A 15,541-nucleotide genomic window follows, 5' to 3' on the forward strand; every position below is an offset into this window, starting at 1 on the left:
TTGCAACGAACTGGTACTGCAGGACGGTGTCACAAAGCAGTCATCTCAGCTGCTCTATGGAACAAATACTTTGATGCCGTCCACAGGGGCCACCCCGGTGTGGAAGCAACCTTACTACGAGCAAAGAGCATGTTTTTCTGGCCCAGAATGACTGAGTTTGTGTGCGAGAACGTTCAAGCCTGCGCTGTCTGCAACAGCATGACGCCACACCAACAGAAGTAGCCCCTGCTCTCACACCCTGTTCCTCCTCTGCCTTGGTCCACGCTAGCTGCTGACATATTCAAGTGGCGTGGCAAACAGTATCTGGTTCACTTTGAATCGTATTCGGGCTGGCTCGAAATCGACCTGATTCAAAGCATAACATCCGATGCAGTCATCCAAAAGTAGTTGCGCCATTTGTCCTTGCACACCTCTTGTCAGATAACGGCAGTCAGTTCACTAGCCAGTGCTTCAAAAACTTTGCTGAACGATGGGATTTTCGCCATGTCACCAGCAGTCCAAAATGCCCACAGTCAAACGGACTTGCAGAACGGGCTGTCCGGAGCGCCAAGCAATTAATGGAGCGCTCACACCTTGCCAAATCCGATGTCTGTCTGGACCTGCTCAACAAGAAACATTGCCCGTGACCCAATACTAGGGTCTCCTGCCCAACGCCTGATGTCTCGAAAAACCCGTGCTGCCCTGCCCGTGCCCCAACACCGCTGCAGCCACGGGTTCGTTCACCACCTGCTGTACAGAAACAACTCCAGCTGAAACGCGATACCCAAAAGTGATTTTTCGATAAGTTTAGCAAACCACTTAAACCTCTCTCCAGTGGGCAAGTCGTTCGCCTTCAAACCAACAAGAGCTATGGCTGTTTGGGTTACATCCACAGTCCCGCAAAAGGTTGTGCCGCCATGTTCGGTGCCCAGCTCGCCTGCCTCGCCGTGTTCGTCACCAGTGCTCCCACCGCATGGGTCTCCGACAATTTCATTAGTGAAGGGACGAGATTGATCCCTGGGATGGCGGGACTGTCATATGAGGAAAGATTGAAAAGACTAGGCTTGTATTCACTGGAGTTTAGAAGGATGAGGGGAAGATCTTTAGAAACATATAAAATTATAAAAGGATTGGACAAGCTAGATGCAGGAAAAATGTTCCCTATGTTGGGCGAGTCCAGAACCAGGGGCCACAGTCTTAGAATAAAGGGGAGGCCATTTAAGACTGAGGTGAGAATAAACTTTTTCACCCAGAGAGTTGTGAATTTGTGGAATTCCCTGCCACAGAGGGCAGAGGAGGCCAAATCACTGGATGGATTTAAGAGAGAGTTAGATAGAGCTTTAGGGGCTAGTGGAATCAAGGGATATGGGGAGAAGGCAGGCACGGGTGATTGATTGGGGACGATCAGCCATGATTGCAATGAATGGCGGTGCTGGCTCGAAGGGCCGAATGGCCTCCTCCTGCACCTATTTTCTATGTGGATCTGTACCGTACGTGCACGGGATAGGTTTGTAGGCCACCCCTTAGATATGGGGATTTTGTTTGAACCATCTGTACTTCCCTGTATGCGCTATTAGCGTTTCGGTTACTGTATTAATCAGTCAGCACCTCGCAATGCGTTTATTCATATATATCACTTTATTTTAGATGTGTTTTACTTTTATTCTTACAAGGAAAGATGTAGATTGGTTATTTTACTTACTAACCAATGTAGCTTTATTATTTAAGCTCTGCCTACTACCACACTATTCATATTATCTCAACCTGACATGTGCAGTCAGTCAGCGCTGCTATACAGTAGAAGCAACAACCTGTAGTGTGTTATATGTGTTATTCAATAAATACTATTGTACCGATCAGTGAGTATGTTTGATTCACTCAATACTTGGCTCATATTCCTCTGAACTTTTCCTATCTGTGTACCTATCCAAATGTTTTTAAATTATTATTGTACTGCCTCAATTATTTCCTCTGGCAGCTTGTTCCATTCACCCTCTGAGTGAGAAAGTTGCCCCTCAGGTTTGTATTAAATCTTGCCCCTCTCATCTTAAATATGTGTCTTCCAGTTATTGATTTCCTGGGAAAAAGACTATTTACCCTATGTATCCCCCTCATGATTTTACATACCTCTGTAAGATCACCCCACAGTCTTTGGTGCTCAAAGGAACAAAGTTGCAGTGTGACTAACCCCTCCCTATACTCCAGGCCTTGTGTCCTGGGAATTCCATGTTATTCTTCTCTGTGGTCATTCCAGCATAATCGCCTCTTTCCTAAAGCAGGGTGAACAAAACTGAACATAATACTCCAAATGTGGCCTCGCCAACATTTTGTACAACTGTAATATGACATTCCACCTACCATCATTCCATGACTGATTAAGGCCAGCATGCCAAAAGCCTTCTTCACACTATTTATCTGCAATTCCACTTTCATGGAACTATGCACTAGTATGCCCAGATCCTCCTGTTATACAACACTCATCAGGGCTCTGCCCTCCACTGTTAAGGTCCTGCCTTGATTTGACTTCTCAAAATGCAATACCTCACAAATTTCTGAATTAAACTCCATTACTCATTCCTTGGCCCACTTGCCCATCTGATCAGGATCTGTTGTAATTCTTGTTAACTGTCTTCACTGTCTCTGATTATGCTTGTCAGAGGACAGGAGCAACTTCAGTACTTTATTGGTAACCTACATAAAGTGAAATATGTAAAAGAAAGTTAATCTATTTATTCCATCCTCTATTTCTTTGCTGTGTTAGTTATTGATAATCCAGGATTAACTGAAAATAATTAAACTGCCAGTTTTTCCTATCCTCCAAGCTACATTATTCAATGTGAGGGGGAACACACACTGAAAATAATTGTCCTTGGATTGTTTGAAATCTGGGATGCACTGCTTGAAAGGATAGCAGAAGTGGTTTCAGTGATAACTTTCAAACATGTTTATGGCGGGGCAATGGAGAAAGATCTAAATTATATAACTGAACCGAAACCCATAGGGGTACAGTGGGATTAATGACCACCACTTTTTTAAGGTTGTTTTGTTAATTCTGTTGATATGTTCTATCACCATAATGAGAGAGTGGTAAACTGTCAATATCATGCCAGAATTTGACTGAGGTGAATCATCCATGTGAATTCAGCCAATTAAACTGAGCTGAGAAGGGTTTTCTATCAGTGCTTCTATCTAGGTTGGAATGCAATTTTTATTGAGAACATTCAGGCTTTCCAGTTTGGCCAGTTTTAATTGGGAAGTCAGGGTAGGCTTGTTGTGAAATTTATAACCATTGTGATTTACAAAGTTAGTGCAGTGGAAAGTCTTTTCTTATTATTTAAACAAATTGATGTACTGCAGGCATGAGAACATTAGTCATAACATTGAACATTTTGTTCTTTCAGTAAGAATATATCGAAACTACTACAGAAGTTTTCAGCCTGGCGTTTACCACAGTTATCAAGTATTGAAAAGATTATTTTTCACATTGTTGAAGTTAAAAAGGTGCCAAGACCTATTTGAACTACTCAATCTTGCTATAAATATGAATATTTTGGTGAGTATTTACATTTCCCCATTTTAGCATTAGATAAGATACAGAACTAGAAATACAACCCAAAGAAGTACAGGTTTGTAGGTTAATTGGTTTGGGTTTGTGTACTTGGTATAAATGTAAATTGTCTCTAGTATGTGTGAAAAGTGTTAATGTGCAGGGATCGCTGCTCAGCGCGGAATCGGTGGGCCGAAGGCCCTGTTTTCGCGCTGTAGTGGGATTCGGTTGAGTTATATTGTGGGAGGAAACTGAAGATCTCGGAGAAAACCCATGCGGTCACGGGGAGAAGGTACAAACTCCGTACAGACAGCACCCGTATTCGGTCCTTTATTGCCACGTCCAAAATTCCATAAAAGGTGTTTGACTTTTCTATAGACCAGCTGCTAAGGCTCATGTCTCATATGATTCCTTACCCAGAGCTTTGAAAAATATGTGACACTAATTAATTGCATGCTAATTTATCGGTGTTTCTCTATATGCAATAAAAATGAGGGAGCGAGTGCAGCATGGAGAGAATTAGAACCAACCAGTGAGAGTGTAAAAGGACAGTCAAACAATGAGATGAGCAAAAGAAGACAAAGTGCTGGAGTAACTCAGTGGGTTAGGCTGCATCTCTGGAGAACATGGATAGGTGATGTTTCAGGCCAGGACCCTTCTCCAGACTGGGCAGTTGAAAGTGCAGTTGAGTGATTATACAAATGAGATTTATTTTATCTTTGAGAGAAACACCACAAACTGAAGTACTTATATTGAGCAAAATTAGTTCCAAATGTCCTTGGGATCTTACAATATAGGATCTATCAGTTCCAGATACACTACTGTGTATCGGATTTATTAAAATGCTTCCTAATAATAATAATAACTTTATTTATAGAGCACTTTAAAAACAACCACTGTTGCAACAAAGTGCTGTACATGACTAATCATGGACAAAAAATTATTACACAACAATAAAAACATTAAAAGAGAGAGTAAAAACAATAAAAAAAAACATTAAAAACACTAAAACAGGAGCAAAGTCTCATGCAGGGTCAAAAGCCAAGGAATAGAAATGGGTTTTAAGATTGGTTTTGAAGATGGACAGTGAGGGGGCCTGTCTGATGTGCAACGGCAGAGTGTTCCATAACGCTGGAGCAGCAACAGAGAAGGCTCTATCCCCTCTGAGCTTCCGCTTAGACCTCGGTACTAATGGTCCTGTACTCTCTGTAACTGACCGCAGTTTCTTCCATTTCAAGCCTATATCCAATCGATCTTTGGAAAATTATTCCTGCACCTGCTTCCAACCACTTCTCAGACATTGCATTTGACATCATTACAGTTGTATAAAATCACTACCTCGATCCCTGAGCTTTTTTTTGCCAATTTATTTAAAACTGCATACTTAGTCAGTGAAGGCTGCTTTTGTTTATTCAGAACCCATCATAATTCTGAGCACCTTTTCAAACTTTCCCCTCAATTCTCCTTGTGCTAAGGAGAACAATCACAGGATATCCAAATACTCCATGTAATTAAACACATTCATTCCTTTTGATTATCAAATAAATACAAAAATGAATGTGTACTAAACAGAATGCTAAAGTCTCAACAGATTTATTTTATTTTCCAGCCAGATGCTGAAATTTTGCTGAGTGTGTATGAACTTGCGGCATCCACTGATTCGAGGGCCCTGGTTCCTGATCTCATAACAATAACATGCAAGGTAGAAAAAAATGCGTTACTTTTTGTTTGGTAGATTTGTAACATCATTAGGGCATTAATACCTTTCAGGAGATTGTGGCGGTACCTAGTGGCTAGCCACGGGTAGCGAACCCTCGGCTCAGGAGGGAGGAGTTGAGCGTCTCGGAGTGGGAGGCGTTGGGTCATGGGGTCCGACCCGGGGTATTTAAGGTCGGGTCACACCCGGTCATGAGGTTGGAGTTGGAAGCAGCACAGTGCAGTAATAAACACCCTATTCGTTCACACAACTTGTTTTTGTCTCATTCTTGGCTGGACTCCTGAAGTCCCTGCTACAAGATCATATTTATTGATCTAGGCACAGACCAGTGATATACAGGATGGACCAGGCACAGATCAGGAATCGATAGGCCAGAGATGGTGTATAGAGGGACGGACCAGGCCAGAGTTGGTGTTTAGAACGATGGATCAGACCCAGATCAGCTTTCTTTAATACTGAATTAAAAACTGAATATTAATCTACTGCTTGATTATTTTACTCTTTCTCACTTTGCCCTTTAACGTCCCTACCTCACTCTTATCTCCCCTTTGCTTTTGTTGGATTGTTTTCTCCTCCTTCTCCCAACGTCTCATTCTCTCACTATCTCCCCTCTGTCTTCCACCCTTTGTGTGGAAAAAGTTGTCCTTCAGGTTCCCATTAAACCTCTTCCCTTTCACCTTAACCCTCTGTCCTCTAGTTCTTGATTCCCCACCATGGGGCAAAAAGACTATACATTCACTCTATCTAATCAATTTTGTTCACTTCTAAGGTCAACCCTACGACTCCTGTGCTCAAATTTATCTGTGTTATGCTCATTCATGTGACACAGAGTAATCTAGAGATTATTACCCTCGAGGACTTATTTTTATTTTGCCTAACTATTTATTATGCAGGATCTCATCCCTTTTCCTCGCTATATCATTTCTGCAGAATTACTTCTGACTTTTCTCCTTCCCCTTTAAGGATGTTTCTGCAGCCACTCAGACCGAGGGAATGGATCTAACTAGTTTGTTCTGCTTAGCATGGATTTTCAACTAAATTAACTTCATTTGTTTTGCCGAGAGCATATACATTTTTACTGCACAATTCCTAGTTCTCTCTCTCCTGGCCGTGTTTGCCAAATTATTGCAAATGAAATACAATACCATCTAGAATTTTGATGATTAGAGTACTGATGGTGCATTTTAGATATTTTATTTCTATGTATTTTTGAAGTCTTCAAAATAAAATTTGATGATAGAATTTAGAATGAGAAAAGAAGTATAACCATAATGAAGAAATAATTTTTAAACATGTTAATTCTACATGTTAAACCTACCCAAACAATAACAACTGGAAACATTTAGGTTGGTGTATAGAAAAGATAGACACAAAATGCTGGAATTACTCTGCAATTCCTTTTTATTATATGAGGTTGGTATGTGCTATGTCAACCTTCATTGCAAGAGGATTTGCGTATGTAGAAATGCCTTGCTGCGTTTATATGGGATCCTGGTAAGACCATGCCTGTAATACTGTGTACAGGTTTAATTACCATATCCCAAAACAGATACCCTTGTGATAAAGGAATACTTTCTGTAATTGATGGGGTATTGTCCTGTGAGGAGAACTTAAATAGTCTTGATATGTAGGATTCCAAAGTATGGAAGGTGATCTCATTGAAGCGTACAGGTAGGTGCAGGGATGGTATTTCCTCTGGCTGGTGTGTCTGGATCAGGGTTCACATCTAAAACTAAGGGATTAGGTGTTCAGGACTGAGATCAGAAGAAATGCTTTTGACTTCTGAACACACTAGTGTGTGTTTAGAATTTCTCTGCTAAAGAGAGCTGTGAAGGCTGATTACTGATATTTGACATTAAACAGTATAACGGTTAACATTGTAAGTAGGAATGTTAACTATCAGGGCAATCACTAAAACTGGAAAATATGCAGTTAAACAGCTTCCAATGCTATAGTATTTCCAGTTCTGATGAAAGATGATTGACTTGAAGCATCAACTATTTTTCTCCCTGCAGATGCTGCTGACATCTGTCTCCATTTCTGATTTTTAAACATAAACACTTTGCATTTACTTGAACAAATAGTAGCACTACAACTTTGTGTGCCACCTGAAAAGTATATCAGTAGAGCAATCAATCTGATATATAAATACATAAGTAAAAGCAGTACTTACGCATATGGTCCCTCAACTCTACACTGACATTTACTAAGGTTGGGTTGAGCTTCAGAATGAATTCCATTTTCTGACCTGACTCCCATATCCACTGATTCTTAAGACCTTTCATTCAGCTCAGAATATACTCAATGCCAGAGCATCCATAGTTCTCATGGATAAAATATTACAAAAACGCATTAGTATGAAATGTTTCCTCCTCGCTGCTAGTTGGCTGTCTCCTCCTTCCCATGCAATGATCTGGTTTGTGACTACAATTGGGAAACAGCCTACTGAGAATTATATGCTTCTGTGAGATAATTTCTCACTGCAGAGAAAATTCTGTAATTGTACTCTTATTCTATTCAATAATCCTTAATTTGGAAAAGCATAGAAACCATGAAATCAATGTTTTAAAGATTTTCTGAGGTTTGGAACATATCAGGAATGCCTTTAAGGATTAGTATTAACCAGAGCAATATAGATACAAAAAAACATACTAATATTGTTTGTCTCATGATCTTGGGATTTTTGAATGGTCAGTTATTGAAATGTGATTACTATTATAATAAGGAACAGGAGAGACGGCATGCGCACAGATATATCCCACAAAGAATAACGTGGAGTTAAATCTTGTTCTAATGTTGGTGATTTGGGGGATCTTGTTCAGAACTTTTGAGAACCTGTATTTTTGTGCAACATTTATTTTGGATATTTAACTTTTTGACAATAAAACAATTGGCTACATTTTCAGCTTGTAGAAGCAGGACTTAAGTTTCATTTGGATCAGTTTACCTACATAACACATCTGCTGAATCAACTGCAAGCATCTCATCAAGAAATACATTTAATCATGGCACTTAAATCCAGGTAAGTCGTTCCATCTTAACTCTGCAGTTAGATGTGCGACTAAGTTTCCGTTTTGTTTTTGAGTGATGAGTTTGCTGCATTTGTGTTGGCAAGCTACGTATGGAACGTTGGAGGATTCATGAAAAATGTCATCTTTTATTTGGAAAATAGCATGAAATTTTTTATTTTATTTTGCCATTTGATATCAAATGCTGTGATGTATAGAGTGGTGGAAGAAACGGTGCATTAATCTATAGATGGTAAATATAAAATGATATTTTGCAGAACCAGAGATATACATAAGTCCGGGTAAGTTGTTGTCTGTTTCACTCTTCAACTTTATCTCTTCAGTTTGAAGTTGTGAAATTAGAGTGACCTTTGGATGTACAGTGCCTAATTCCTAAATTCTTCTCTGGATAGTCAATCCCAGTCTCATTTTCGATCACTCCATCTTTCCAATAATGGGACTTCCAACTCATTGAATCACGTCTAAGGATTGGCTCTACATTTTCTGTCGTAAAATGCTACTGATTTAAAAAGAATCATGTAACATAAGGAATGTCTTTGGCTTATCATGTTTGTGCTGCCACTCAACATTATTTGATTATTCCCTTTTTAGTTCATAAACCTGCATTTTCTTTACAAGTTTTTAATTCAATTCACTTTTGTAAGTTGCATCCTGAATATTTTTTCATATTCCAGGCTACTTATTCATCAAACTGAAGAAGCAGCAGTGTTTGACTTGAATTTAGCAAAAGATGAAATAGAGGTTTGTGGATACTTAGTCCTTTGTTTGTGTATTTTTGGAAAACAGCATTTCAACATGAATAAATATCTAAAATTTGTGGATATCCTCAATTTGGGAAATGCTTTGGCTTTTCTTTTGATGAGCTACAGTCAGAACATTTATCACATGCACTACTTTAAGTTGGGACAAGATGTCCCCAAACTTTCAGAATTGTCCCAGAGTCCCGAGGAATTAATCCACTGGACACACGCACCTGCAAAAAAAATTAAGAGAGAATTAAAAAAACTGTTATTTTTCATTCTCTTTAAAGATAGTTTATTACATTAAATATAGGAAATGGGGGTGAATAAAGCTGATGGATATGACATTATGCAATGAATATAGAAAAATCCTTGTTCTGGACCCTTTTGCCAGTAGGAAAATTCTCCCCTGTATCTCATCTGTGCGGTTATGTTAGAATTCTGTTAGAATGGATCACTGGGCTTGTATTCATTGGGATTTAGAAGGATGAGAGAGGATCTTATAGAAATATGGGAAAGATAAAACTGTAGTAAACTGGGAAAGATGAAAAAAATACAGAATCTCAGATACACATGTAGATGCAGATGTGTTTCATTTTGCTGACAAATCTAAGAGGACAACGAGGAAGAGGCCCATAAAGTGGAGTTTTGAATTCGTATTCCAAATATTCTTGTGGATAAAGATGGGAGTAGCGGTATGAAAAAGACAAGCTCCAATAATTTTCAGATGCTTAGGGTAGCATACCTACTGCATCAGTGTGCTTTACATTTAGATAAATATTTGTTATACTTTTGTTATCAGGTCCTCCATGGCACTGCATTTATTGAGTCTATGATATATTATAACAATACTGCTAATTGGAAACAGATTACATTCTGAAGAAGGGTCTCAACCCGAAATGTCAACAATTCATTTTCTCCAGAAATGCTGACTGACCCACTGAATTCAGCATTGTGTGTCTATCTTCAGTGTAAACCAGCATGTGCAGTTACATCTCACACACATAGCCCATAAGATCTGTTTAAATGATTATAAATAAATCTAGTCATGCACTTCCCATGTCCCATGTCAGTTTTAATTCAAATAAACTTGCACACTTCTAGTCTTTATCTTCCTGGATGGGATTACCCCATTAGTTGAAGCTTTCCAATTTTCCTTCCTCCTTTATGCCAAAACCTAAATCATTTTAATCCATTCATATCATGCATATCTTTTGCTTGATTTTATAACGAAAATCTAATTCAAACAGTGCAGCTTCACACCAGTTCTGCTGCAAAGGAAGATTTTATTTGACTAATTTGAAAGAAGTGTTATTTGACTAATTTGAAAGAAGCTGATGTGTGCTTAACCTGATGTTTGGTGGATTGGAAGGCCTGCTAGAAAACCTGAACACCATGTCAAGGAGCATTAAGGAGTCCAACAACAGCTTGACACTGAGCTTTGCATAGACTTGAGCTCATGGTTTGAATTCAGTACGATGATGAGGAAGGATGCTGGCTCAAGTTCAATATATAGCGTGAGTTTAAGTGGATATTAGGAGTAGTATCTGTAAGAAGTCATTGATGATAGTCGCATTTTGGCTCCATGGCAATGGCTTTAAGCATATAATTCAAGAATTATTTTTCAAATGCTTTGGGTAGCATTTGTAAGAAAGCTAATAACCATGGGGGATTTTAAATATATAGAGAGAAATTAAATTGGCAAAGGTTGCCTTGAGAATTAATTTGTAGAATATATTTAGGATAGTTTCTGAGAACAATCTCTTGAGGAACCAAGTAGCGAGTACATTATTTAGATTTGATATTATGTAATGAGAATTACATAAAGCAGAATTTCAACCAGTTTAAGAGTGAAAAACTGGTCTTGAGTCTAGTGTCCTAAATATAATAAAGGGAACACCAATGGTACAAAGATAAAGTTGTGTAAAATGGATTGTGATAATATATTAGAGAGTAAGATGTTAGAGATACGCCATAAATCACAACATAGGTATATCACGATGAAAAAAAGCAATACCTTGTGCTATTGATAGTGCTCATTTTCATATTAGATGCAAAGCCAATGTCTGAATTGCTTCCAAGGCGATAACAATTCCAGTGACACTGTTTTTGAAGAAGAATGAGGAGATTTTACGCAGTGCTTCAGCGTTTAGAAACATTACCTGGTTGCTATGGATCTGCTGTTTTTTGGGTTGCCACTGTTCCTACCTAACAGCAGTAACCATAAAATCCACTTAATTGGCTATGTAATATTTTGGGACTTGAGGTTATAATTACCACCTACACATTCAGCAATACGTTCTTTACCACACTATGCAAATTAATATAGCTAGGTTTCTATGGATTTTGATGTCTGATTTTATTTTGTTTTACAGCATTGTAACGACGAAGGCCAATGGAATAGGATGGGAATTATGTTTCAAAATTTACTTCAGAATCATAATGCTCACAGTGAACACCATAGAATTGCCATGTGCATTGCTATTGCTCTTATAAAAAACAAGGATAAAGGAACTGCAGCCCCTTTCTGTGAATTTGCAAAAGCAGGTGGAGTTCATTTGATAACCATTAGTTTAAAAGTATTGATGCTGCTGACTACTGGTTTGCAGATTGTACTCCAAATCTTTGGTAGTCAGAATACACACCATTACCAGTGGAGTGGAAAGGAGGGAGATTTTACTCTAGTTTTTATTATCTGGCAACATTTTATTTTAGATTTAATTGAACCAAGTTATGCATGTGTGTTGACAATCTTTTGTCATGTTTTTCCTCATTGTTTATCTTCAAATGTGGATAACCAATTTAAAAGTTAATAGTTATCATATCCCTTGTTTAATAGGTATCATATCCCCATTATTCAGTGATATCATGGTTATTCAGTGATATCATTGGCCATGATCACATTGAATGGCGGTGCTGGCTCGAAGGGCTGAATGGCCTACTCCTGCACCTATTGTCTATTGGCTTTTTTGAAAGCAGTAATTTCTCGTGGAGGTACAGCTCCCTAAACCCCCTGGTTATTTGTCCCAGGTGACGTTGCTCATTAACGTTTAGTGAAATGTTGGGTCATAGACAAGCCTGACCTTCGCTAATATTCAGAAATACACAGAAGGGTTCATTCGGCAATAATTAAAGCAACACACCTGTTCAGCTGTCAGATCCTTAGTCTATTACAGGGATCAAATATTATGCCACTATTATGATTTTTTTTTCTGCTGCTCCCTTACCTTCTACTCCCTGTTTTATCTGTGTCTCTCACGGTTCTTTCTCGTTTCGTTTGCATTCACCCTTCCATCATATGCCTAATTGTGTCATTTCATACATGTCCTTGTGTCAAATATTGAAGAATTTGAAAGTAATTATTAGCAGGTGTTGATGAAGGTGCTCATTTGGAGCAGGAATTATGTAACGGATGGGTGGGGGTGGCTGAGTTTTAGGAGGGCACAAGCTTCAAAAGTACAGCTAGAATAATAAAGTACAGCTGGAGTTCCACCAGGGGCAGCCTTGGCAACAGTCTTTTTTCATTTTTTTGGTGTTATTTTTAGTGTGTTTTAAAAATTTGTGTAAATGTTCACTGGTTTGTTTTATGTGGGGGAGGGGGTCAGGGAAACTTTTTTTCAGTCTCTTACCTTGCCGGAGATGCGATTGGTTTTCGGGCCATTTCTCAGGTCGCTCTGCGGCCTAACATCATGGAGCTGGAGGCCTCCTCGGGACTGACTTTGAGCCCCAGTACGGGGTGTGGACTTACCATCGGGGCCGATCCCTTGCCTGGGATCGCTCCAACTGGGGCGGGACCTGCGGATTTTACCATCAAGGGCTCGCAGTCTCAGGAGAGACCGAGGCGGGAAGGACCAACGACGCAGAGGCTCAACCAGCCCCGACCCGGAGTCCGATCGATCGGCGCAGGGGAGCTGAGATTTCCGCCCCTCCTCCCGATGCAGGAGCTGATCGCCCCAATGCGGAGGGTTCGATGCACTGGCTACGGGAGTAAGAACGTCCCGTCAACGGAAGACTCGAGGCTCCCGACCATGGGAGAACAAAGAAGGGAAGGGATTTACCTTTTTTTTTCGCCTTCCATCACAGTGAGGAAAGTTGGAAGAGTCACTGTGGTGGATATTTATGTTAAAATGTATTTTGTGTGTTCTGTTGCTTTCTATTTGTATGATTGACTTGGCAAATGAAATTCCTCGTATGTTGCAAAACATACTTGGCTAATAAAGTATTATTGTATTGGATTGGATTGCAGGCCCAAAGAGTAGGGTAGGGAACAGCAATGATTTTGGGAAAGGAACTAGCAAGGTGTTGGAAATAAGCATACAAGGCATGTGGAAAAATCTGCAGAGACATCAGAGAGACTGCAGATGCTGGAATCTGGAGCATAAATTGACTACTGGGGAGAAACTCAATGGATCAAGCAACATCAGTGGAGAAAGGAGATGGTCATCGTTTCAGACTGAGATCATGCGGTTCTGATGCAATGTCTTGACCTGAAAAGTGGACTTCCCCTTTGCCACCATAGGTGCTGCTTGACAAGCTACAGAGGGCAGTGGAGTGGTATAGAGTTGAAATTTACTCAATATTATCCCCATGGTTCTTTAACCTCTCCTACTACCTATTCATGATCCTTGGGACAATTTGGCCAAATATTCAATGTGAGGCCAAAATGACACAATGCCCAGACCAGGCAGCTGTGTTCTTATTCAGCCAGTTGGGCACAACTCATGGTTGTTTCTCTACCTAAGATTGATTTTGAATATTCTGGTGGGATTTCAGGTTGTTAACTCTATACCTTAAACACAGCTACTTATGGTTAGCAAACTAAATATGTTAAATAACATATCTTTATCAATATTGTCGGGAAGTCATTAAGGAGATTCCACCACTACGCTCTAAGCATCAGTTCCCAATTAAAAATGTAAAACGATTTTGATCGGCAGCAAATTGTCAGAGAATTAATAGTGCTGAAGTGGGGAAGCGAGCTGGCTGATGGATTAATGAGGCATCACAATGCACTAACAATAGGAGCTGCAACTACGTTGTGACAAGTAAATGTTTACTTTGAAAGTATGCATTGTAAAGCTAGGCAGTTCCAATTATGAATATCGAAGTAAACAGTACCAAAGAATGACACTGGGAATTTGGACGGGAAGTAACTAAATATTATTATTTATACTCGTTTGCTTTACATTTACAGTGTCAAACATGAATGGCATGACTAAGAAATGGCTTGGTAGGATTGGAGCATCTGTATTGGTTGCATACTATAAAAGCGAGCAGTGGAGGAAGGTATGTTCAAGCCTTGTTGGAAAGTAGAGCAGCATTAACTTTTTGCATGTTCAACATCAAAGGAAAATCAAAACTGAGCAACTTACTACCGTCGTTCAATACCCTGAGGTTCAGATTTTCATATCTGCATTCCTTAGGTGCACCAATTGAAGTCTTATTGTCAAATCACGGCTCATTAAAGTTCTTTACCTATTTACTTAAACATCCTGAAATGGGGAAGGAGTGTTTAAACTTGCAAACTAATTACCACTGAAATGTCATCAGCTGCTGTTTTGACAAATACAATTTCAAATAGTTTTTGAAAACCATATCCAGAGAGCCAGGACACAGTTTGAAAAGAGAAGATGTCAATGGGGTGGGGACCTGTTATGGGACAGTTGGATGATGTGAAGCCAAGTCTGAAGGTGGTAGGAGAGAAGACTAATGGAGGCAAGGGGTATCTCAACTTAGTGTCATAACTTCAGAATAAGCTTGCCTATTAGAAGCAGAGCATGGGAAAATATGTGTGTTCTCAAATCTTTGTAATCCTCTACCTCTGAAACAGTCATTATTTTTCTGTGGTGAAACATTTGCTTGTTGCTTATTCTAAGACTAGATATCATCCTGGTTTGCTGGAGCTTGCCATAGCCTGTTTCACTGTCAGTGACTTTGCAGGTCAAACCGAGCTCTGCAGCAGCACATGAATTTGGGAGTTGTGATTGATGTTTAAAGTCATTGATAAGGCAATATGATGGTGCTGAACAGAGATCCCAGGAACTACAGCATGATATCTTGGAGCTCTAAAGTTTGACCATCATCAACCACAATCATCCATTTTAGACCCAACAACGATTCCTGCCACTAAAAAGCTTTTTGAAGGCTTGGATTTTATTAGAACTTCCCTGTTGTTTATTTGGTCAAATGATGCCTTAATGTGCAGTGAAGCCATTCCCCACCTCTTGGGAATTTAGTTCAAGTGAAAGATGTCATCGTGTTGAGGCTATGTCTGAAGCAAAGTGGTTTGGAATCTGAGCTTTGGGTTTGAAAATATGCTATTGGTATGTTACTTTGTGGGACAATTGCTAACTCCTTCCTTTACCTTAATAGAACACTACTAAGTGGTGGGGGCCATGGTTGTCCTGCTTGTGGGTAGTATATTTCAGTGAGTGCCCCTTAATCATCTGGTGGATGGAAATAGCATGATCAATTCGTTCTAGTCCACATATTCATACCACAGCCAATCATCATATCAGAGTCTGTCTGT

General features: G+C 39.6%; 1 protein-coding gene across 1 annotated transcript in view; it reads left to right on the forward strand.

Moving 5' to 3' along the window:
• Nucleotides 1–15,541, forward strand: part of topaz1 (testis and ovary specific PAZ domain containing 1) — an 80,984-nt gene that overhangs the window by 56,267 nt on the left and 9,176 nt on the right. Inside the window, exons 8-9 of the mRNA XM_033018884.1 lie at nt 8,150–8,265; nt 8,947–9,013. Coding sequence (XP_032874775.1) covers nt 8,150–8,265; nt 8,947–9,013 — 183 coding nt within the window. The remainder of the gene's footprint in view (nt 1–8,149; nt 8,266–8,946; nt 9,014–15,541) is intronic.

The sequence above is a fragment of the Amblyraja radiata genome, chromosome 4 (assembly GCF_010909765.2).
Source record: "Amblyraja radiata isolate CabotCenter1 chromosome 4, sAmbRad1.1.pri, whole genome shotgun sequence".
NCBI classification, from domain to species: Eukaryota; Metazoa; Chordata; class Chondrichthyes; order Rajiformes; family Rajidae; genus Amblyraja; species Amblyraja radiata.